Source organism: Tachypleus tridentatus, chromosome 8 (genome assembly GCF_004210375.1).
Source record: "Tachypleus tridentatus isolate NWPU-2018 chromosome 8, ASM421037v1, whole genome shotgun sequence".
NCBI classification, from domain to species: domain Eukaryota; kingdom Metazoa; phylum Arthropoda; class Merostomata; order Xiphosura; family Limulidae; genus Tachypleus; species Tachypleus tridentatus.
In genome coordinates, this window is record NC_134832.1 from 74,323,615 (window position 1) to 74,351,079 (window position 27,465).

A 27,465-nucleotide genomic window follows, 5' to 3' on the forward strand; every position below is an offset into this window, starting at 1 on the left:
TGTTTAAGTATTTCAAACAAAAGAATATATAATAACCATTTTATTTAATTCCATTTAAATTTTGCTATTTTAATTGACAATTATGCGTGTTGAAACATAAATTTTTAATTTCATTATAAAGCAATACAGCGCTTAAAAACAGGGTATTGGTAAATTCATATAATATTTAATAGTTTTTCTTATTGTCTTGTCAAAAAAATAAACTCGTTACGATTTACAGGCTGTAATTTGTAATTTTCATGTTATAAATTAATGACAGCGATGCAAACCTATATGTATTTAGAAGGATTAAGTAAATTTACAAAGCTACATTTGATTTTGATGTACTGCGTCGATTTTATGATTTAACTAAGTATTTTTCTTCTTACGATTTTTTTTTTTTTAAATAAAGTTTCATTGAAAGTATCAGTTGTCGTTTATATATATATATATATATATATATTTACTACTGTAGTAAGTAGTACATCAACTACTTGAAAGTTAAATAGTGTAGGCTAGGCTTGATGTGTTTTTTTCTTTTTCTTAAATTAATACATCGGGGAACACTTTATAATTTTTAGTTGTTCAAGGCGTATGAAAAGCTGTAATAATATATCAAAGGTTTTACAAGTTTAAATGCAGTGTTGATATTGCTGTTGTTACTTTAAGCGTAACTAGTGTTAGGCCTACACTACTGTCTACATTGTGTTAAAATTTGGACAATGGAAGCTATTGCAAAGTACGATTTTAATGCAACTGCTGACGACGAACTAAGCTTTAAAAAGGGACAGATTTTAAAGGTGGGTCAGAATATTAACGTGATGTTCCTTTCAATGCATATATTTAAAACCTTTTTTTTTTAATGTTATTGTTAGTAATACATTACTATTACTAGTAATACTAATATTATTACTGATTCAAAATGGTTATACTGAAAACAATGTGTTATAAGTTGGCATAATATTTAGTTGGTTTATAGCTTTATAGTTAAATTGGAAAGATGAAAATATAGAATGATCAATAAACAATAAACTCTGTAACAGTTAGTGCCCATAGTAATAAATGTTTCTGCCTCATATAACTTTTGCTTTCAGAATTTTTAGAAACATCTTAGTAACCTTTTTTTTTAATTTTAGATACCCTTCAAGAACTTAATGAGTGAATTTTGTGGTTGTTATTGATGAATAGATTTAACAGATGTATAGGTAATTGGCTTTGTAATAGAAGAAAAGTGTGTTAATATACTTGCATTCTTCTGATTTTAGAGATGTTATTAGTGTTATTTAAGAAGCTGTTTTGGTACCTTTATTTATAAGGTTAATCATTTGGATAACTTCTTGCATAATAACGTTTTTATTTCAACAGTAATAAAGAATGATGCTGTAAATGTCTGATTCTGTATGAAACTTTTATTCAAAAGGATCATGAAAGTCTTAGCAAAAAATTGTTAAAAAACTAGATTTGATATTGAACAATATAAATTTTGACTTACATGTGACATTGTGGTAGTTTGTCTTTCTATTCATACTGTTTTCCATATCTGTTCTACAATAAAAGACTAAAATTACCCAGAATTATGCAAGTAGCATATTATTTCTACAAAAATTGTAAAGTTATTTGTTAACACTGGTGTTATATGTAACTAATCCAATATTTGTCAGGTACTAAATGTTGAAGATGACATGAATTGGTACAGAGCTGAACTAGAAGGAAGGGAAGGACTTATCCCCAGTAACTACATTGAAATGAAGAAACATGAGTAAATAAGTATATAATATTTATATTGTGAGTGCTATGTTATCAGATTGTTTTTATTTTATATAATATAGTTAAACTCTTAAAAAATATCACTTAATCCCAGTATGAATACAATACTCCAGGCATAGATTGGTTCTATTGTAAAGCTCTGGATTTAAGGTTTGGTTCTGTTGTAAAGCTCTGGATCTAAGGGTTAGAGAGCCAGGTTTTAATCTGTATGAAACCCAAAAAATATTCCCCAGATCTTAAGTTGTGATTGCCTTGTAAGAGTGTCAGTCAATCTCATAGTGTGGATGGTAGGGTAATACTGACTGGTTGCTTCCATCTGCTACATAGCTCAAAATTAAGGATAGTGCCTTAATATATATGTAGCCATAAATACAAAATATAGTACTTTTTGCTGTTAGTTTTCTAAACTAAACATAAAAAATACAATTTCTTTTTTTTTATCTAGGTGCAAATAATTAAATGCCATATTTACTAGTAAAGGGTGCAACTTTAAGATTTAATTTGAAGTGGAAAATTTTCCTCTTTTAATTTTCAAAAACACAATGTTATAGGGAAAGTTTACAAAATAATTCTGAATGTAAACTAATGTAAATAAATTTATATTAATAAGTGATATGAAAGAGCAAAGAACATTCACTTCTTAAGTGTTAAATATATTCTGTTAAAATTTCAAGGCTTGAATTTTTAGTTCCTAACTTTATTTCTGTATTATTAATGGGCTATTTTACATCTAAAGTACTTAGTGAAAACTAAAAAATTAGTTAAAAATCAGCAGCTAAAGATAACTACCACACTTGTCTTATTTCATCAAGGTCATATTCCTACCTTTTCAGTATCACTTTCAAATTTTGTTGTGCAGAAGAAAATGAACTTGTGTATTCCATTATAAATCATGGGGCTTTAATGACTGATGAATGAATCTGTTGAAATGTAAAGGCATTAAAGCTTCTTTGCAGTGGCTAATGCTCACAATATTAGGGAAACACTAGAGGAAGAATGCTAGTTGAGCGTAGATTGAAAAAGATTATTGGAAGTATAGACAGTTTGCATATGTACCTCTTCTTAAGGAAACTAGTCACACATCTGAAGTTCGATATTTATTTTTCTGTTAGAAACTAGAACACTTCAATGAGGTTTCTTTTATATAAATTTAAATTTTCCCTGTAAATGGAATTCAACATCATACATGTCCTCTGAAATCATCCACAGCAGTTAGTAACATGGGACAAAATGATTTTCATATATATGCAAAAACGGCTCATTTGGGTTGAGAAAATATTTTACAATGAAGAGCGAACAATGTTTCGACCTTCTTCGGTCATCGTCAGGTTCACAAAGAAAGAGGTAACTGACCGGAAGCTGACCACATGTTTGGAAGGGGTTATGTAACTGAGTGTCGGAATGTAGAGGGCAGTGTTAGATGTTTGAATATATAATTTTATTTATTTTATTATATTAATATAGGTATAAAGGCGTTCCTTTATATTGGTTTATTTTGGGTTTAAGTTGTTGTATAAGTAAGGCTTCTTTAATTTTATTTATATTTTCCAGAAACATGAAAAACAACATCTTAAACGATTTTTTCAAAGAATTTTCTCACAAAACCATCAACATAATTTCACAAAACAGAAAATTAAAAAACAATCTTACAAAAAGAGACATTAATTCCATTAAAAACCTAAAACAAGACAAAAACATAAAAATTCTAAAAACAGATAGAGGTAACGCTATAGTCATAATGAACACGAATGAATACATCCAAAAAATGAAGAACGCCCTATCAGACACGAACAAATTTAAACCAATACACACAAATCCAACAAAGACACAGGAGACGCAACTGAACAAATTACTACTGAAAATGAAAAAAGCCAACACAATTTCACAAACACTTTATTCCTACCTACGTAAAACCGACTCACGCACACCACAAATATACGGCATCCCCAAACCTCATAAACCAGATTGCCCATTATGACCAATAATGTCCACATATGAATCGTTTAATTACAATCTTGGTAAATACATAGCATGGGCATTCTCCAAATATGTAACATCAGCCAGCTCATTCATCAAAGACTCTTTTAATTTCAAGTCTAATCTAAATCAACTTAATCATAAAGCCTTAATGGCCAATTTTGATGTTATATCCCTCTTTACAGAAGTTCCAATCACTGAAGCCTGCAAGATAGCCTTAGAACTCTATATCTGAGACCCAAACCCAACTGTAGACATTCCCAGCAACCAATTAGCAACCCTCATAGAATTCACCACGATAAAGACAAACTTCATGTTCAACAACCACAACTATATACAAACAAATGGCCTAAGCATGGGCAACCCAGTATTACCAGTTCTAGCCAATATTTTTATGACACAAGTTGAAACATAAGCAATTAACACAGCATTACATCCACCACTATACTGGTACAGATATGTAGATGACATGGTTGCGGGATTTAAATCTACAGAACACATACTTAATTTTTCAATCACATTAACTCAAAACATCCCAACATAAACTTCACATGTGAACAGGAAGAAAGCAATTAAATATCATTTCTTAACCTCAAAATTACAAGAACCGACACACAATTCAAAACAGAAATCCACCGAAAAATCACCCATACTGGACTATACATTCCTTGGGACTCAGCACATGAAACAAAACAAAAAACTCAACATACTAAGAAACCAAATAAACACAACCATAAAACTATGCTCACCAGACAAAATTAACGATGAATTAGACAAAATAAAACAACACTTCATCAACATCAATAAGTTTCCTCCACAAACTGTAGAAAACATTATATGCACACACCTAGATAGAAAGCAAAATCAACCAACAAAAGTAAATATATCTCGCGAATCAAAAAATCACGAAACCATATACTGTTGCATACCATATATTCCTGGCATCAGCAGACAAATAACCAACATTTGGCAAAAACTAGTAACAAAATATGACATTCCAGTTAATACCAAATTTATTCAGAAACCAGGCACAAAACTAAGGTCTATACTATGTTAAAACCACACTGACAAACACCACACCAACATTATTTATAAAATACAATGTGATAACTGCCACGACTTCTATATTGGAGAAACAAGTAGAAAAATGGAAACCAGATTCAAAAAACATAAGTCACCTTCACACGTTTTCGTACACTGCAAGTCAAATAAACACAACATAACCATAGAAAACACTCAAATACTAAATAAAGAAACAAACATAAACAAACGCAAAATTAAAGAAGCCTTACTTATACAACAACTTAAACCCAAAATAAATCAATATAAAGGAACGCCTTTATACCTATATTAAATATAATAAAATTATATATTCAAACATCTAACACTGCCTTCTACATTCCGACACTCAGTTACACAACCTCTTCCAAACATGTGGTCAGCTTCCAGTCAGTTACCACTTTCTTTGTGAACCTGACGATGACCAAAGAAGGTCGAAACGTTGTTTGCTCTTCTATGTAAAATATTTTCTCAACCCAAACGAGCCGTTTTTGCATATATATTTCTCTACAAGTGGGTTTTCTCGACATCACTGAAAATGATTTTCAGATTGTTTATTTGAGAGCTTTCTTGAGGTTTCAGAAAAATATGATAATGTTTATTTTAGTGGTATATTTGGTCTCTTGATGCAATTATTATTTTGCCTGTTGTGGTGCCAAGGGTAAAGTACTATAGAAATATTACTGTTAGATAATATGTCCAAAACATTTTGTGAGAGAAAATTATTTATATTTATTTAAACAGAAAAAAACTAAAGATTATGAATAATAACATTTCAGTTGAAAACAAAAATAAAAGTAAATGTATATTGTAAAAGAAGGTTTGTAACCTCTTTAAACTGAAAAAATAATTGACTATCTATGAAAATCTGCCTTAGAAATTATAGACCAGCTACAAGTACTTCTGTGGTGTGAAAACTATTAAGAAACTGGTAAAAAAAACTTACAGTATCATTTAGTGTAACATGCTATCAAAATGAAAATCTACATTGATTCATCAAAGTGAAATTTTGCATTAATGATTATTAATGTTTTTGTTTTGAGAACATTGCTTGTTATCTGGGTGAAAGAAAGTGTAGGATTTTCAAGATTTTGAAAAAGCTTTTGTTAAAGAGTTATGCATAAAATTAACTAAGAAAAGCACATCATAAAGGTTCAGGAGAAAACTAGTTTGGATTGTAGGGCAATTGGGTGGGAGAAAGCAAAAGGTTATTAAGTTCCTCATAGGGTATCTCGGAGGTCAGTGCTTTGGACTTTGCTCTTCCGTACTTACATAAATTATATTAATAAAGGCATTCTTGGTGAAATACCAATGTTTAGTAAAGACATTAAACTCTTTGAGTTTATTTAGCTATATTAAAGATGTTGATGCACAGCAAAATAATTTGTTTCCATTGATAAGTTGAAGAAATATTTGGCAAATAGCATTTAATTGTAATAAGTGTAAGGCAATACTTTTGAGTAACTTAAGTAGAGATTGTGACTGAAGAAAAGAGATGAATAAGTCACTTAAGCCACTAAAGGATTGCTCTGTTGTTAGTGTTAAGAATAATAACATTTTAGGATTCATTCGAAAGACTTATTAATTACAAGTCAAAAGATGTATTACTAGTTGAGCCTCACTTAATAGAACATTTAAAGGCTTGTTCTTATCTAAGGATAAATACTGACTTGTCAGAATAGGTTCAGAAGAAAGCTATTAGGATAGGTTAATATCATTCATATTATTGTGAGAAAAATTATTTTTATTGAAACTTACAAGATTATTCAGGTAAGAAAAGTGTTAACATTGATTTTTCTGATATCTTGTACATTTTAAAGACAAACTTATAGAATACAAGTTGAAGATTTGGAAAATACAAGCTATGTTCTAGATAAGGCAGTTTTATTTCTCTAAGAGAAATGGAATGAATTGCGTTTAGTAGTAACAAAATGTAAAGAAGGGAATTAGTATTGTTCCTGAAAAGTGAAGAGTGGGATTATATTTCTACTTTTCCCAAGGCTAAGTGCACAAGGACAGCATGAAGGACCAAATGGTCTCTTCTTTTACATTTTAAGGCTTCTAGTTGACTTTTCTTTATAATCAATAAAAGAGTAGGCGATCATTGAAGAAAAAAAGTTTCCATGCATCACTAGGTAAGACTATTTTGGTTAGAATGTTGTAAGGGGAGACTGTGGGTTACCCTTATATTCATCAGATAATTAGGCATGTTTTGTAATGATCATAGACATTTTTATGGCTTGGGAAAAGAGCACTTTTGGGATGCGAGAGGAGAAGGTCAGGAGTTTGAACCTAACTAGCCACTTTCCTGTGCAATCATTGATCTGTCTAAGATATTATCTAGCTCTTTAAAAAATTTGTTTTTTGTATGGTCATAAAATAAACCATATTTTATGTTCAAATTTTATCAAATGTATTTGCTAAGTAAATTTAATTTTTTAAAAAATTTTGAAGGTGTTAATGTATTTATGCTTTGAAATATAAGAATCAAACTTGTATATAAAACAAAAGATGATAAAAATTGGAATTGTAAGTCAGAAACCATTGGTTTAGATTTGTAACTTTTGGATAAGACATTATATTGTGATTAGCATGCTCATAGGCTTGTAGTTTGTGGCTTTTTGGCCAGAAAACCTTCTCTGTATATGGTTGCACCACAAGAATGGCATTTTAATGTCAATATTTTGTGAGACAAGAATAACTCTAGAGTTTTATTAGTCTATCATTTCATAATTAATGATGATTTTGCATGAATAGCTCTTTGTGTAGCTTTGCATGAAAATTTGTTAGCAAAGAAATGTATTCTAAAGACAGCTGGTATGAGTATTAAAACTTTAATTAAAATTAAATACAAAAGAATGTTTCAACCTATTTTTTAGGTCATCTTCAGGTTAATGAAGAGTGTTTGCAGCTGACCGTTGCTAGGCCCATCTTAGGGACGAGAGTGTGAAGGGGTATGAGACTCTAGGGTGCATTACACTTAGATATTAGATTATTAATTGATATAAAGGAAAACTTTTATTTCCATACATATGTTTGCCTTTTCAGCCATAGGAGCATTATAATGTGAGAGTCAATCCCACTATTCACTGGTAAAAGCCCAAGAATTGATGGTGGGTGGTGATAACAAGCTGCCTTCCCTCTAGTCTTACACTGCTAAATTAGGGATAACTAGCACAGTTAGCCCTTGTGTAGCTTTGGCTGAAGTTCAAAAACAAAGAAATCTACTTACTTATGAAATGTGTATAAACAATTGGTAATCAGTACTCTTGTACTTAAATACTGATAAGATGCTTGTGTTGATATGGATGTTCTCAAAAATTTACTGCTTTACTTCTGCTGTTCATTCATGATTGCTGGAGATTTATGCCAAATAAGTTTTAAATATTGAGTGCCTATATAGTGGGAATGCATGTATGTTAATCAAGATGAATGAGTTATATACCTGGGAGCAGTATACTTTAAAAAAGTCACATAAGCAATTTTTGGATATTTTTAAATGTGAGTGAATATGATGTGTTAAATAATTTTATTATTGAAACATAAACTGTTTCCAATATATCTTACCTCTTCTTAACAAAAGCTTTCTGAACTCGTACTGCTCTCTATCAGTGCATATTTGTGTAATTTTCACTTCAATCAGTATATTTACATGCAAGTGATAACCCTCCACCAACTGAAATGTGGCATTAACCCAATCGTAGCTAGTTCTCTCTCTAATAATGCAACTGTTAATCACTTCTCAGTTGTCAGTTGTACTGTTAGGATGCATCTGTTTTTGCTTACAAATTTGTGAATGGCCAAGTTTATTTTCTAGATGCATATTGCTTCTTTTGTTTGAGTTTATACTTTTAAATATACACTCACAGTTTCAAGTAGTTATTACTACTACTGCTGTTCCTACTCCAGTGAAATTACTAATCACATTTTCAGAATCAGTCCCACATTTATCTGTTAAAAACATGACTACTATGATCCATAGAAAATTGTCTTTATTACTGCATTCACCACCACCTGAAGAGTATTCTGTGATTCCTGTACCAGATGTGTTTGACAGGATGGATGAGAATTTGGATAGCCTTTTTTCCCCTACTGAATATATTTCTCAGTCACATATTATATTATGGAACTTGTCTCCTGTTTCCTGAGTTTTTACCTCTACCTTCTGGGGAAGTTTCTGATGAATCTCATAGTCTTCTGTTTGCTATCATGGCACAACTTGAATATTTGGTCTCAGTTTTATTGATGTGGCTGATATACTATTTGGATATTTTAAGTTAAGATGCTCTGTTATCTATGATTTGTTTATCTGATTATTCTTTCCAGGATTTGCACATGTCACAGTTCTTCATATTCTCATTGGCTTCTCATTTGTTCCCATCCAATTTCCTTCCCCTGTTCTGAGATCCCATTTCGTGCCAGCAGTTGTCCGAAACAGTTTAAAATTTACTTCACAAATATGCCATTAAACAAGAAGATCCCTCTTGTCCAAGGTTTTATTTTAGTCTGTTTGCCATTCCCAAAATGATAAGAAACTGGCACTAAGTGATTTAGTTATTGTCTCTAAATTTCTTTCTCAATCACAAGTTAACCATTAACTTATACTTAACTCTGTATCCAGTTTCCAATCCAGGCTTGTGGTTAATGAAAGTCATTTTAATAGCTCAAATCATTCCTCCTCAGGTTCTGTTGATAGCCTCATATTGGCCTGCTCAGACATTGCTTCTGCTTCTACAGTGGCTATTTGTGTCACAACCAGTTCCTTTCTCCTTTTCTCCCATGCATCTTTGTCAACCTCAGTACTGTGTGTGTCATCCTTCCATACCCATACTTCATCTTCATGTATAGCTTTTGTCTAGTCCCTTGCCAGATGATCCAGACTTCCCAAGTTTGTTGCCTCCTTGATCTCCTATCCTTTTATGCCTTTATTGTTGAAGGTTTATCAACCTAAGTGGACTACATACTATTCTAGATCTCTGTGCTGGGGTTATCATCTTCTTCAGGCTACCATTCCTCATTTATCATCCTTTTTCACTTGGCTCTATAACAGGGGCCTTTCAGTTTTTTCTGTTGTGGATTATAGGGCAACTCTGTCTTCCACTTTTCAGTTTACCAAACTTGCATCTTTGTTCCAGTCTCCTGTACTATCACAGGACTGTTTCCTATTCTGTGGGTTTCCATTTAGCTCCTTTTACCATTTTACACACTTCCGTTTCTTTATGACTGGTAAGTACTCATTTTCCTTTATAGGGGCACTTTGTTCTTACATTATGGATCTATGGAAAATGATGCCTGAACAGTTATACTTAGTATCAAATCTGCACTGTACATCCTGTGACCATGCTAGATGTCTATAATGTTGGACCACTTCCTACTGCAAACCTTGTGTACAATTCCAGGTGCTACCAGTCATTGGTTACTTGACTTTGTCTGATGGTTTTCTATATATCAGTACCAAATATTGTACTTGAGAAAACATAACACTTCATAAAATCATGTTGCTTGCACTGTTGAGATGGGATGTTTTGTATGACCAATTGCATACATATTTTGTGGTATTTTGCTTCATAAATATATTTGTACCAGACCATAGCCACATGGACTTACGCAAGTAAAACAGACAAGAATCGCTGCCCATCTATGATGCTACATAGTGTTGAGGTTCTTCCTACCATAGACATGATGTACAGTTCTAGATGCCTTCAAGTGTTAGTTGCTTGACTTCATCAGTGTGGTAGCTCTGCATTTTAAAATAGGGTATCACACTCAACCATTGCACTGTCTCTTGTGCTGCAGTTCTCTGGACTCTAATGAGTATTTCCTTCCTTTCTTTTAGTGGAGTATTGCAGTCTTTGCAAGTTAGCATAGCACTTTGCATAGTAAGTTGGTATTGTTAATAAATTACTTAAAAATTTGTATTAAGTTGCCAACCATCTGTAGTGATTTGCATTGTAAAATTGAATTTATATATTAACAAAGGAGCAATAAATACAAACCTTCACCTATTAATGTAGATGTGAAGAGAGTGTAATGTTTAAATATAATCTTTGGGTGAGTTGTGTAATAAATGTCTTGATGTATTTCAGATGGTACTATGGCCGAATTACAAGGGCAGATGCTGAGAAATTATTATTGAATAAGCATGATGGAGCATTTCTCATTAGAGTGAGTGAAAGTTCTCCTGGGGATTTTTCTCTTTCTGTAAAGTAAGTTTTACTTTTTGCTAGTTTACAACTTACAATAATTGGTATTTACATTAAATTTATATCTGTATTTTTCATTGTGTATGTATATTTGTTTTTGTTTGTCTTTTATAATAGTTATATCCAAATATTGTATGTTCCACTTTAATATATTTATGTAACTAGATACAAACACTTTGAGACTTTTATTTCTCTGAAACAAAACCGTTTGTACTTTAGCACTTTTCTAACAATGTCTACAGAACAATCATTCCTTTTAACTGCATCTTTCTTTAAATTGTTTGTATACCAGTCTCATATCCTCAAGGTGTTCAGTCAAAAAAAATAACAAGTCTATTTCTAGTCTTATGTCCAAAGTAACATTGTTTTCTGAAGCTTTGGCTTCAGTATCTGACCAATAAATACTCTGTGAAATAGTCTTGTCAGACTCCTTATAGTCCAGTAAAAAATGTCATGAACTTGGACATTTTACATAACAATTAGATTTTTGTTCTACTTAATTCTGTATGTTATCAGTATTACATGAGAAAAGTTGCATAAATTCATATGTGAGGATGTAATATTTTTGACAAGTCAAAATATATAATTGTGATGTCCTTTGAAACATCAGTTATGTAATTAAGTTTTTGGAACATAGACATGAATTGCCTTTTAAAGCTGATAATCTCTTAAACAGTTTTACTTGGATCCCATTTTTCTAAAATTCTAAGCATAGAGGCATTTGTCTTCATTGTTGGGAAGCAACAAACTAGACTTGAGATTTGTAGACATTTTGTTAATTGGAAAATATCTTTTAAAATTGCTTTGCATATTACATTTAATATTGCATAAAATTACTATTACTGAATATTTACATTAAACATATTTTGTAATAGTTTGTTGCTTTTTTTTTTCCTGGATGTTTAATTTATGATATTTAAATGCATATATGTTTAAACTATGCTTAAAGATGTCCCAATGGTGTTCAACACTTTAAAGTGCTCCGTGATATGCAAGGCAAGTTTTTCCTCTGGGTTGTCAAGTTCAGTTCATTGAATGAACTAGTTGAATACCATCGGTCAGCTTCAGTGAGCCGCTCCCAGGACATTACACTAGTGGACATGCAACCAGAACAGGTTTGTAACTAATTGTAAAAATATTTTTTTATTTAAGACATTTATAGCAAAAAATGATGCAACATATTTCAGAATGAATGCAAGTATTTTTTAATATTTGAAATTACTCATATGACTTTTGAAAAAACTGTATTAAAATGTCTTAATTTGCCATTTCAATGAAACAATATTCAGCAGCATCCCAGATTTGTTCTTGTTTTGTGCTTAAAATCAGTTAATTTCTCTAGTTTTGTCATGAGAGTGACCAAGAAATATTTATAACATAGAAAGCAATTTTTAATTAATTTATTTAAATAAACAACCTCAAGGTAATTGTACAAGCAAGTTTCAGTTAAACTCCTTTATTGTTAAATGTGCAGATCTTTACATACATCTTACATGCATTGTTAATTTATTAAGGTTATGCTTGAATTCTAACTTGAAAATTTCTCCAAATATGCATGTAGGTGAGGAAACTATTTTATTACTGAATATATGTATAAGGATCAAGTATAGTAATTGTATGAGTGCATGTTGAAGAAAAAAGTGCCAAGCTAACTTATAAAACTATTGGATGATATTTAATGTAAACATCATTGAAGATATTAACCTCAATAGAACTGATATTGCTCAGAACTTCATTTCTCATTTGACCTCGGCATAATCTTGTCACCTAACGTAATATGTTTTCATCATATAATTTGTTTTTATAATGTGTAAAATTGGAATAATTTTTACTCACCCCAGCAAGTTTTATGTGTTACTGTAGCTAATTCTACAGTATTTAGCTTCTGATGATGAAGCTAAGATGAAAAAAAAATTAAGAAAATAGATTCAACCTATTCAATTAAACTAAACACTTATTTGATATGGAAATTTTAAAAACAAATAGTCAAAAAAAAATCCAGAAAAAGCTCTAAACAACCAAACAAACTTAAGCTACTCCCCACTTGTCTCAAGATGAACATATCTTGTATTCTCTTTGGTTAAATATATATATAAACTTGTTTACAAGCCATCTAGTGATATCTTTACTGGCAAAATCGTGGTTGTGAATAAATGAGGTATTTATGAAATATACAGTTGCCTTGGTTTCCCTCAATTTTGTAAATATGACGTTTCACCAAGTACTGACAATGTCAAGTATCAGTTGTGTGATTAAGTCAGCTTAATTTTGTCATTCATTGTTGTTGAATAATTTTATAGTAGGTGTGAGAAAAATCTACACCTATCAAATTAATTTAAATTATTTTACCTGATTAATACATTAAGGTGAGTAGATGTAGACTTAAAGAAAATGTTATAATACATAATTTTTTTTTTTTAAAGAAATCATTGAATTCTACCAAAACTTAATGTTTGACAGTTGTTTTGGCTTTTTTCTCTAAACTCCCACATGCAAATTACAGAAGGCATTTTAAATGTGTCTGGTATAGAAAAAAATCAGTAATTTCTCTGCTTAATAAAAACTGTTATATGTTTCTCATGGAGGTTAAAACCAGTTCTTCCTTCATTGTTTATACTTATCCAAGTTTTAATATCAGTTATTATAAATTTTTCTTTTACATGAAGAAATATATGCTAAACAAGTAATTTCATGCATGTTACAAGAGTACAGTTTTAAAGAGAATTATGCAAGTTATATTTTTTTATGTTAGTATGTAATGCACATTTTGTAACCATTGTTGTTGAAAATTATATTTAGTTCATTTCATTGTGTACAGAAATGTTAATGTGGACACTTGTTTTTTCTAGTTCCTGGTCCAAGCTCTTTATGATTTTCAAGCTCAAGAGCCTGGAGAACTGGAGTTTAAAAGAAGTGACATAATCACAGTAATTGATCGTACTGATACACATTGGTGGGAAGGGGAGATGCGCTCAAAGCGAGGATTTTTTCCAGCAACTTATGTTGTTCCTTTCCATGCATAACTGATTCACAAAGTGCTTGTTTTTATGTATTTTCTTGTAGGAATTTTACAGGAAGTTGTTAAAAGACAGAATTGATAAATCTCTTCTTTTATGAACAACAGTGATAGTGATTGTTTTGATCTGTCTGTCTTTCTAGCAAAGTAATTTTGTTGCATATTAAGTTGAAGCCGGTGACAAATGCTTTTAACAATTGTTTCCATGAGGTCCAAACTGGGCAATCAAATGAAGATTGTGTTCACATAAGTGTATTTCATAGTTTAATATTTTAGTTTACTTGTGAGACATGCCAAAAGTTTTAACTCGTTTGATTAACAGCAGTAATAGTGCTTTATGTTGTGAATGATCCAAGTGATGTCTCTTTGATAACTACACAGTGTTTGTCACGTTGTATTGTAATTAACCCATTTCATTCTTCTGTATTTAAATAAATAAGAACAAACAAGATATTCATATGGGACACAGCATTTGCTACACTGTGTAGCTCATAAAGTTGTAGAAGTCAGCTTGTTTTATTTTGTAGTAACAAATTGATTGAATTTAGCTTGCTCAGTTGTATTAATTTTATTCACATTAGCACTATAAGCATTAACCTCAGTCAAACACCTGTAATCATTCTATCATATATTGGAGAAAAAGCTTTTGATATGAAAGTAGACTTGTAGAAATGTTCCAGTTGAGTGTGTAAAGAAGTCTTTGTATTACATAATTGATAGTTATTATTTTAAAAATTGATTGAGTTTTAATACAGTGAATTATGATTTGCCTCTTACACCGTTATTTTATGTAAGTAACTGTGTACACATATTTTGATATCAAAGTGTACTTATTTCATAACAGAAAAGATGTGGTTTATACATTAAGGACCTCTGAAAAACATTATCAAACAACAGTGAGGCCCCAGAAAGAAAATAGAAATATTTTTGGGTTTTTCTTTGATAAATTATTTAGGTAGAGTATTCAACTTGGGTACATTGGAATGGGTAACAACTACCTGTTGTAAAAAGAACACAAGTGTAGAAGATAACGTTTTAAAAACTCTTCTAATGACAAAGGATAGAAGACTTGAACCATTGTATGCTACACTGCATTTACAACAGGCAGTTGCTGTTTATTCCTGTGCTCTTCATATTATAGGGTTGTATTAGTGGAACTTCTTACAAATAATATGAAGTTGGTAGTTTATAGTTAAAATGTATATAGCACAGAGCTAATCAAATCTGAAAGAAGAATTTCTTAATTGTGTCTGTGAAATATAGATTTTGAAATTATGTTGTCTATACTGTAGAATACATACAATAATAATTTAGGCATCACCTTTTAGTTTAATGTTTAGAATCTTATTGGTTTTAAGTATGTTATAAATAAAGTAATGAAGACAAGCATTACATGACTTTTTGAAACTATTATAATTGCATTTTATCTGGTGTTGATTTTCTCAAATTTCACATGTACCAACACTATTTAGTGGAGGTATTTAATGTTCAAAACAATATTGATAATAAATAAAAGGTTATAAATCATCAGATAATACTTCTGTAATTTATGGTTGTATGTACAGTTAAGAAAAACCATTGGTAACTCATTGCTACTCTGAATTTATATTACACATAATTTTTCATTTAATATTATTGATAAGATTTTAGGTTTTGGTGTTGATTAAGTATTACAGTATTTATGCTTCTGGGTGCAGGCATCAGCAAATTTGCATGGGATGTTTGCTAACCTTGTTTTGTGAATATAGGTTACTGTTAACAGAAATAAGATTTAGGGTGCAGAAATTTCATGTGGCATGAACATGAACCTAGAGCTCATATAATATGATTTGTGTATGATATTTGATTTTTAAAAATATTAAATCGCCTTTCTGTCTATGTGTTTCTTTCTCCTATGTAAACTATTTTACTTTTGAGAAATCTTGTTATTTTGCATTTCTTATAAAAAAAAAATCTGTTATTTTATTTACTTTAGTTTCAGTGAGTATGGTGCAATGAAGTGTCCAGTTCCAGTATGAATTTTATAGTTTAATATGTGCTCATTTTATTTTAATTATTCTGGTATGTGATCCTTTTGTAGGTCCTTCAGAAACATTAGAAGAGGCATACAGAGTGCCATAAACCTTAATGTTTTCAAAATGTTAATTTGGTATTTCTAGGTACCTGTTTAGAAAGATCAAAATTTTGATGAAGGAAGATATTGTTTTGTGTAATTATAGGCTATGTTAATAAAAATGGCATTTAGTGTCACTGTAGATAACAATTAAAGCAAATAGGGTTTATGATTTTCATTATTGCAGAATAGTCTAAAAATGCATTGGGGCATTTTGAAAAATAGGTATGGCATGATATTCTTTTTACTTTCTAATGGATTTTGTGTTGAAGAATTTAGTATTTTGTTGACTAAAGTGATATTCCATAAGATTAGAGGTATAGTGATGGAAATTGTTTTTTAAAATAATATATTTGAATGAAAACAGTGCTTTTCATATTGTAGGATACGTTGATGGAAACTGTAATTTGTAAAAATATTGTGTAACTTGGCAGAAGTAGTATTCTATAAGATTGTAAATTTCTTCAGTGGACAGAAAAGATGGCATAATGATCCCAAACTTTTGTAAAGTAGGTTAGAGAAGGTTGTTTCTGCTCTGTAAGGCTGTTTGCCATCGTTGACTTGGTTAATAAAAATTGGAAATGCAGAGTTGTACTAATTATTCCATTTTCATAGCTTAGATATTTTTCAAGCATTTGTATGCAACAAAATATCCCAGTATGATAAAATATATTTAAATGTTTTACTTGTTTATTCTCTGAAAATTGCAGTTAAGGTGCAGTAAATGCAAGATAAAGATAAGTATATCTGTATTTCAAAAATGATACTATTGAACTACTATTGATGACAACTGGATTATATAGACTTAGAATTGGTTTGTCGCCTAAGCCACACAATTAGGTAATATAATAATGCTCCTAATTATCAATGTTTTGTTGGACTTTTATTGCAAGAAAAGGTTTCAATTACCTTACTAAATCTGAATGAATTCGAAGCTAAAACTCTGTACTTTGATCCTTAGGTTTTCTCTCTCCATTTGTTTTACATCACTTTTTTGAAGTATTTCACAAACTATCAGTATTCATTAGAACAAGATTTCCCAGTACTAATCAAAAGTGTTATCTTGTTCACATGAATACAGAATGATACCATTTATCAACCTTAAGCATTTGTAAGGACTAGAAGGTTCCTAATACTAATCAGAACTATGAACTTGTTCACATGAGCTTCAGATGACACAAGCATTTGTAAAAACTAGAAGGTTTCTGATATGGTACATTACCTCCTCTCACACAAATAGCTATTCTCATTCTGTGTTGCCCTCTACATTAAAAAAAAAATTTCATGTCTCCTTCATTGGAAAGGATTCATTCTAATGTGTGTCTCATGCAAATTAATGTATGGCATCCATCCACCAATGAGAGTGCCACACACACAATTGTGTTATACATGTGAGTTTCTCCATTCAGTTGTACCAGATTATCACTTTGAGTTTGGCAGTACTCATGCTTAGATGTTTAAAATTTGTCTTTAGGGTACTTCATTCTTATAACTTAAATCATATACTCCCAAAGTGGTTTTTTTTAATCATTTTCCAGTCTCTTTTTTTTTCTCTCACTCCCACATGCAAGTTTGTATTCACATATCAAACAATTTGTTTGATTTGTTGTTCATCATGAATTCTGAGATTAATATTGTTATAGTGGGTATCACCCCTCCTACAAACACTTTTTGCTGTGGATGGGGATGACCCATTGTTGGATCAACAACCACTTTCTTGGGTTAGCCACCTTATCCTGAACTTGTCCCACTTCCTCAAGAACAAGCTGAACTATTTGGTCTGGTGAATATTTTATTTGTTATGTTCCATGAGCATGTAATGCACATTATTTAGATGGAGTGTTCTACAAGATCACTTGAAGTGTAATTGCTTTATAAATATCTATGAACTTCATATGTAAAACAGGAGGAGATACCTGCCCATTCCTTTTAATAAATAAATTGGTGTGTTCTGCATTTACTAATATGGTTTCTTGGTCACCCATTGCACTGTCTTGGGTTTTGATGTTCCTATGGACTCTTTCCTGTGTTTCACCCCTCGTTTCTTCTAGTGGAGTTTGGTAGTCCTTACCATTTTCCAGTTGCAAATCACTAGAGTGGTGAACCATAGAGGTATTCTCTTGAAAAAATATTACAAAAATGCCATTCAGTGCAGAATAGGGTGGTGGTATTCTGCTGGTGTAAATGAAGTGCTATCCTCTCTGAAGCATATAAAAACCAAAGGAGTTAGACGTTAAATTGCAATTCACCCCTTAGATAAGGATATCTAATTCTAACCTCTCACCCACCACCACCACCATATGGATGTCATTTCTCAGTGGGTGGATTTTGGAATTACAGTAGAATCAATCAACGTAAGTCCTAAAACATGTATTGTGGATGTCTGCTTATCTTCCTGGATAATACTCCATCTGCATTGTAGTTTGAGGTGGAGATGCTTGGGATTGTTTTCATTTATGTTTTCCTTTTTGATCTCCATCTGTGTATCTTATTCTGAGGATGTTATCGTGCTTTGGTTGGTTCCAATCAGTTTCACTGTTGAAGAAGTTGATTTCTTAATGGAGACATCTTTTCAATACCAGTGTTTGGCTTCATGGATTGATATATTTTTTGCTGCTTTTAACATGTTCCCTGTATCAGAGTCAGGGGGTTTGAGATCTCCTTCAGCCTGTTGAGCATGGAAGCTGATTCCCAGTGGCATGGGTTTTGAATGTTCGAGTTGCAAATGTGATCTGTTGCACCTTAATCACTCTACACATTCAGGGACATTTCCATTGTTTTTTCCCACACTTTGGTTTTCCATCCATATGTACCACATCTTTCTCTAATGATCAAAAAGTACACGTGGTGCAGTCTCTCACATGAGATCTTTAAATCTTTCTTGTTTCAAGCTGTGTCATTCAAATGCTTTCAAAGGATATTTCTTTTCTTCCTTTGTACTGGTCTCTCCACCTATTCAATTGGGATTCTAGCTATTTATGTGAGATGAGGTAACATACTGTATTATAACTAATATTCATCATTTATGTAATATGTGTATATCTTGCCTCTCCATATCACAACCTAAAGTGTAACCTGGGAATAACTTAACTTGTTCTTTTATATAACATGGTGGTTAGGCTCAGAAGAAAATGACTGTACATTTGCCTCCAGCTTTGAGCTGGTAGTAACATTAAGCAAGTACTGGCTAAGTTTAATAATATCTATAAATTTTACTCCAATATTTTCTTCTGTTATTCACAGCTCTCTCAAAGGTACAAGTTTGAAAATTTTAATGAGTATGATAAAGGTAAAAATATAAGAACATACTTAAAAACATTGATGATTATTTTGAGAAATTATGCAAGAAATTGAAGTGTGAAAGAAATTACTATAAAGTAAGATTTTCTGCAGGCATAGTTTTTTGATATTTCGGAAAGTGAAAGCTAGAATTTGCTTATAAGTTTTTGATAATAAGATGATTTCAGTTAATCAAATTAATGGGTCTGGTATTAATTAGCAACTGATTGACACATACTTAGTAGTGATATAATTAGAGTAACATTTTTAGAATTAAATTAAATTCATTTATCTGAAATGATATATGCCTTCCCCTCCTCCAAAGGTCTCGTTTGGTTTGGTAAGCCTAATGTTTTTTCAAAGACGAGTATACCTGTGCATAGTTGCTTATTCTCTACAAAATGACAAATTTGTAGATCTGATATGCAAGCCAGGTGTTGTGATTTGTTGCAAGTGAATTAAGAAGGAAACAGAAAAACACTTGTGGTTTGAAGTAAATGAAGGATGATATATTTATGGAAACAAATATGGTTATTTGTCATTATGGGCTATTGCATTATGAAAATACAAATCAAAGGTAATTATAACAAACTATATTTAATTGTCATGTGAAATTAATTCTCATAATTAAACAAAGGTGTAGATGAAATGTTATCACTCAAATGAAATTTTACAAAGTCTTGCATTCTTCAAGGCAACAAATTGCTTTTCTTAAGAAACACAATGAATCTCTTGAAATGTGCCAAAATTGCTTTCACCAAGCACCTTTTCTATGCAGTTAACCTATCAGAAAACAGGAATTAAAATGTAGACATATTTCTGTTCCATATGATGGATACCAACACAATATCAAGCAGGACACAATACAACTATCCCACGAAAAAGCTACAAATTATACCACCTGAGGCTCAGTTTTGCACGCAATTTCAATATGATTTATTATGTTCCAAAATTATGCCTTAAAGAGAAATTTTAGAATTTCATAGATAAGAAATATGTACTATATGAGAGTAAGATATTAGTATTTGTATAATACAGTGTTAAACATGTTGACACTTCATGTTAACACAAAAGGATCATGTAAATATTAGATAATTGATAACTTCATTTTATGTTCTAACACAGAGAACACTGTGGTTGTTTTTAATCTGAATATGCTTTTGTAATGATTAAGTATTATTTCAAAGTTATTACATTCATGCTGATTTTGTTTATGACTGCCCATTACCTTTTACAGATTGTGTTGTATATGTACAAAAATGTGTCAGGATAATATTTTATTGATAGTGATAGAGAAAACTAATACAAAGTACAACTATATTTTTGTATTATTTGTTCATGTTTCATTTACTCATGAATTGATCTCAGTATGTACCTTTGTGGTAGAACTTACTGTTTAATCATAAACAGTTGTTGTAACGTATACTTGCAAAACGTATTTCATCTGATAATAAAAATCATAAACAGGTTTTTATATTTAACTTCTACTAATAAGAATTGTATATGAAATGGATTATGGATTAAGTTGATCATTTATACTTTTCCAAATGTGTGAAAATAGAAACTGTGAATGACTTTTATCCATTGTTTTGGCATTTGTATTTCATGTGTGAATGTATGTTAGTTATAAAGATTTAGTTTATTTTCTGATAGCAAATATTAAAGATGGTGGCCACATTTTTATTCCATCAGTAGTCTTTGGTTGTGTAATTGTTATTATTAGGTAAATGGGTATTGTTAATTCTGATATGATATCTATTCTCACGAAATAGCTTTCTCAATTATACTGCCCTCTGTTGATGCAAGTTTTCAAGGCCACCGCTATTCTCCACTTTCCTTTTCTGCACAGCCACATATAAATGATTATGCAACAATGTGACAAGTAATAGATACCTACACAATATCAAACTGTATTTAAATTAACTTTTAATTGACTGAAATTAACTCTCATTAAGAGAAGGTGTAGATGAAATATTATCACTGAGATGAAATTTTACCAATAAGTCTTGGATCCTTCAAGGCAACAAACTGCCTTTTCAAGAATCGGATACCTTTGCAACTCTCTTGCACAATACAACTATCCCCTTAAAAAGTTACAAAATTGCTATAAACTGTTGAGTAGATCAGCTTTAATAAGGCTTTTTTATTTCATTGACACACTACTTGGCTTTGAGTGATTATGTTTTGTATGAGTATACTAATTGTTAAAAATAAATTACTGTAACTAAGCTTGATGTCAATTTCATTGTACCTCTTCCTACCATGGACCTATGTACAATTCCAGATGCCACCAAGTGTTAGTTTTTTGTTTCAGTTCAGTTGTCATCTGTGCCAAAACAGTTATGTTGCAGGATTAGGTTGTGTACACCATAGAAATAGGGTGTTCCTTAGGACTGCTAATAGTTCTTTCTTCTTGTTTTTTGTTTCATAAGTACATTTGTCCCAGACCATACACTCATGGTCATATATTAGATAGGGATTGCTGCTTTTCTCTGATGCTCTATGGCATTGACTCTTCCTTCTGCAGACCTGATGTACAATTCCAGTAGCCCTGGGTGTTAATTGATTGAATCCATCAGTGTGGTAGATCTGCTTTTTGAAATAGGGTACCACAGTCACTTATTCCACTGTCCCTCACACAGTTCTCCAGACACTTCAAAGTGTTTTTTTCCTCCCTTCTTCTCGTGGAATGTGGGAATGTTTGCTACTTATCAGTTCCTAGCCACTGGGGTGATGGACCCTAAATGCCTGTCATCCTGGATGATGCATCATACTACTCAGTTGAAAAGAGGGCAGGCATCCTGTGGGTGTTATTGGGCTATAGCACTTCCTATCATGAATGTGATTTACAATTCCAAACACTGCAAAGTTTTAGTTGTAGCATTATGCCATATTGATGTCTATATATTTAGCAGATTGCTTTTTCTTCCTCCTTCCCATCCTTCAGATGTACATTCCTAGTGGGTCCTGTGTTTGTTTGAGATGGCACAGTCACAATTGGAATCATGTCAATGACATGATCCCCTTCCTACTTTTAACATGATGTATAATTCTAGATACTGTCAGTATCCTTCCCTCTCCCATGGACTGGATAAAAATTGTCCAGTTTACTTGGTTTTGCACTCCCTTTGCCCAGGGCAAGATTATTTATTAGGCCTAGGGCCTATGAAAACTATTGGTCTGTGAAAACTTTCCTTAAAGGAGGGCCAAAAATTAATAAGCATAAAAACATGAAATACACATTTCACTGTAAAAAACTTTATTACATCTTCAAGTTATACAATATACTTTTGCCTATATGCATAAGTTTGTGTACTCACATTCACATAAATACATTTCTCTAAAAAGTCTTTTTATTCCATAATTTACTTCACACTAAGCCATTTTCAATATAATTCAGTATATTATGGGGTATTAGTATATTATTGATAAAGATGTTAATTTGTACAGCATTTGCATAGCTGCAGCAATGTATAATTAAAAAATCTATTTATCTAGCTTTTGGTTTTAACTTGCTACAGCTGGTAGGCACCTATAAATAGAAGGTGCCTAGGCTCTGTGATTGTCTTTATCCAGCACTGCCTCTTCCATCTGTCTGCTGGATGTTGGTTTTTGACACATCAGATGCTGGTTGTAGCTGGATGCAAAATGTATTCCCACTTGTGTATGACCAAGTATACTCTACTTTGGCCTGGAAGAACCACACCCACTGCCACCACATTTTGGATTGAAGATGCCATCCTTCTGAAGCTTTTTGTGGTGGAAGCAGAAATGGATTTTATCTTCCTTACCAATTTCTGTCTTGAGGTGAAGAGATAGATGAACCTTTGCCTGCTGTAGAACTGTTGTTCAATTTCAGATCGTGCCAGGTATTGAATGAAGTCAAACTGCTACTACAGAGTGTCATACCCTAGCCCCTTAACACCCATGAGTCTCATTTAAAAGGTATGTATTAGGGGATTACTTCATGTTTTTCTGCCTTTTATGCTTGAGGCACAGTCATAAAATAGCAAAGGGTATATATACCTGGATGAGATATGATTCCACACCTCTTTGTGTACTTCCTAAAGGGAAATTTTTTATTTCATTGGCCCTTATCAGCTCAGTGTGAAATCCTAACTATTTTGTCAGAAGAAAAAAATATATTGTAATGCAAGTTAACATTTTCAGGTTAGGAAATCTGTATTCCCGAGGATACTTACCTCTTTTACATTTCCCACCCAGCCTCCCTATTTCCAATGATATGTGATGTAGGTCTACTGACAAGTATGGAAGTGACCAAAAAATGCAAATGTGGAGAGGATGCTGGTTATGATAGGGTTTTGTTATGCTAATACTAGTGAAGAGTTGCTGCATAGTCATTTACATGTAGATATGCAGAAACAGGAGGTGGAAGGCTAACAGTGAGCATTGAAAATTTTTGCCAGTAGAGGACAATACTGATTAGGAAAATATTAATTGCTTTCAGTAAAAGTGTGTACCTTAACCATGAGATTACAAATATGGAAATTGACTGAACAGTTTAAACAGAAACTAATATTCTGTCAAATCTTATAAGTGTATTAATTGTTTGATAATAATGCAGCATGGATGTGTCCACTTAGGTCATGGCAAATTCTCCATTGAAGAGCTGTGCCTACTAAGTGCCACCATACTGCAGTTGTGAATAAAATTTAATCAATATTTATACTTGCTACTGAACAAACTTCGATAGTTTTAATCTGATCTTTAATGATAAAGTTATGCACTTATTACACAGAATATTTTTGTGGTCCACAAAGATTATATATACATAAACATGGTTACAGATCCACTTAATACTTCATAGCATACCTCTGGGAGTGATGTTACATTATAACTTTTTCCAGTAGATTAGTTTTAATAAGGATTTGTCTATTTCATTAACACATTACTTGGCTTTAAGTAATATATGTTTTGCATGAGTATACTAAGTAATTGTTAAAAAGATATTTACTTCAGAAATACATTACTGTTCATTACAGAATATAATATGTAATTCTTTAATGTGAAGTATATTGATTGACATGGTTTAATCTTCATAGTTTAGTTTCTTCTTTACCATCAAACAAATGTTTTAACTATTCAGCAATGTAAAAATATAACCTTTTTCTTATCCATGTTTTTGAATAATTTTAAAATCTGGGAATAATTGCACAATATAAATATACAGGTTAATCATTTTCACAGAGGAATACCTTATATATTCTAGTATCGTACAATCCAGTTTGAGATAATTCTTTTTTTACTGGTATTCAAGATCCACAATATTCACCTTAAACATGGGTTTTTGCAAAAACCCAGATTAGTGCTGCTATAAAATTTCCCAGGTCATCCTTTATCAGTCTCTGACCTGGTGCTTATTAGTTTCAGTTTTTATGCTTTAAAGATAAGCCAGGGTCTTTTCATCAAAATCTACTAGTTCTTGGCAAAACAGACTGTTCTGCAGATTGGGGACATGGCCCATGAGGTATATTGTGCATTGATCATCACTGTTATTTCTGAGAAAAACTTTAAAGTAAATTATGGAGCAGTACATAAGAATTTCTAAGGTAATATATGTTTTAAATGTTGATGTAATTTTAGGAATATTATCTCTACCATTGTGTAGTTAAACACACAGAAAGAAAGAGACTAATTTAGTGACAAATCAAGTATACTGCACTCGTCAGTGACGGTGAATTGTGTAGTGTTCTTAATGAAAAAGCCAGATATAAGAGGATCCAGTAATTGGAGATAACACATTTTCTTCAACTATTTAGAAAAGATTTAAGGTCTAAACTTGATGAATTATGTTTCTACAGTTCAAGTTTTCTTCTCTTTGGGCCAGTGGTAAGTATACAGACTGACCACGTAAAACCTAGGGTTAAAATCTCAGCAGAGAACATAATACATATAGCCCATTATTTAGTTATGCAAAAACAAAACAACAACTTCAGGTGTCACTTGCATGGTGGAAATTAACAACAGGTATTTTCTTTTATTTATCTCTTTGTTGTAACTAAACGTATTTAAAGTACACATAATAATGAAGATGGAAATCAACTGATTCTCAATCCTTTATTCATAGAAAAAAAATTATTTATAAGATGCAGGAATGAAAAAAGACTTTGCTTTAACAGCAGAATCCTACTGATAAGTTAGAACTTTTTGTTAGGTTCTTAGAGAAAGCTAACTAATATTTACAAAAATAAAAAGAAATAAACAAGGAACCTAATTGTTAACATGGCATAATGAAGCAAAACAATGCTTCCATCAACCAAAGTCAGGTTTTCACTCTTTATGGAACAAAGTAATGATGTCTTTAGTAGCAAAACCTTGATAATAGTAAATGAAATATTTGTACAATGTATATTTGTCTCTGTTTTCCTCATTTCTGTATGGAACAATGTTCAACCTGATGTGATAGATCCAATAGCTCCTTAATGTTAGTCAAAATTTCTCTGCCTTTGCACTGTGACTTCATTATTATAAATTAATATCATTCCCTATATCCAATCAAATTAAAGAGCATCTTCAACTGTAAATGTATCATAAAAAAGTTAGATTTATCTATTATAAGACTGAGAAATCACGTCTTGTACCTTTCATTTCTTCTTTTAAAACTTTTTTCCCAGACCAGTCATGTTAATTAACATCATTCCATAATATGAAGAAACAATTACCATTAACAAATGTGACTGGCACAAACTTAAGGTCATTGTACTCTAAAACCGGTTACTACATGATCATCATGTATTAGTACAAAAAATTTATTAAGTTTGGTGAACACTAAATGCTCATCTTTCTAAACTGAAGAAGGAAACACCTGATATACTTTCCCTTCCCTTCAAAGCAGCCATAGCTTTAAACTATCCAAACAGATAAACCAAAATGCAAGCCACTGTGTATCTTGTGGCAGATAAACACACTGTATAGTTCATGCAACCAAATGATATCTTCTTTGCATTGCTTTTAGTTCCTACAGGCACTTAATCTAAGTTGCTGCCTTAACATCCACTACATAACACCTTTCTATAGGTCACACTGAGTGTAATCCTCAAGTTTTGAATCCCAACTCTTTTAGTTTTAGCTAACTTATAAAAATTATTTGAACTCACACTTTTACACCTGAATATAGCTATGTAAGACCAAATTATTTACCATTTTAGTTTTTTCTTACAATTTACATGTTCACAACATTAAATAGTTTGATGTTTTTGAAAAATACTAAAACTGAAACTGTTTTAGCTGAAGATGACTCCTACCCTCCCAAAATTTATATAATCCCACTTAAATTTATTGCCTCTACAACATTCAAAAGCAAAAACCAACTTGTCCAACCATTCTCACTGTTAAATATGATGCATCAACACTACCAATTCCATTCAACTTATCTTTTTGCTATGTTCAAAAAAATTATTTGCTCATGGTGATCTTATCACAAATAACAGTGGTGAATATTATTTTTTGAAACCCACTTTATTTATTTTCAAATAACAGCCACCTTGACCAGAAATCACCACCATAAGAAGCCAACAAAGCAACAACAGTAACGTTTGTATGAGAATGCTCTTAGTGTTAATCATCAATAACTTAAGAATTAAGATTAAACTAGAAGGTAAGTTTGGTGTGAAAGGTATTTTTATTTCATTTTTAGTAGTTTGATATAAAATTATAATTCATTTCTAAAAAATATCCATGCTGTTTGATGTCACTGAGGTAATAATTATGATTAAAGTTTATTAGATTTTGTTTTTAAAGCATTGTTATTACTATTACTACTAATCTGCATTATCGTATTGTAGTGCACTACCTATGTAAACAAATGTTGGAGTAATTTGCTATCATGTGGCATCATGCCATCAGTCAAAAGTTCACACATTTCATCTGCCAATGAAGATAACCATATACAATTAATTATTAAGGATTTGCCCTCTGTTAGTAAATTCTGCCTGAAACTCAAAGAATGTGGTATTGTTTCAATTGTCTTGTTGCACATGCTCAGCAGTACTGTTCCAACCTGAGGGAAGAGTATGAAACAAGTATGTGCTATAAAATATTTCAATACATAT

At 31.5% G+C, this 27,465-nt stretch overlaps 1 protein-coding gene across 1 annotated transcript; it reads left to right on the plus strand.

Moving 5' to 3' along the window:
* The first annotated feature begins 444 nt into the window (after window positions 1–444).
* Window positions 445–16,700, plus strand: LOC143222684 (growth factor receptor-bound protein 2-like). Its single transcript, XM_076449516.1, has 5 exons — window positions 445–779; window positions 1,641–1,738; window positions 10,869–10,988; window positions 11,935–12,100; window positions 13,835–16,700. Exons 1-5 carry the CDS (start codon window positions 702–704, stop codon window positions 14,006–14,008), a joined length of 636 nt encoding a protein of 211 aa, XP_076305631.1. The 5' UTR covers window positions 445–701; the 3' UTR covers window positions 14,009–16,700.
* Window positions 16,701–27,465: the final 10,765 nt, after the last annotated feature.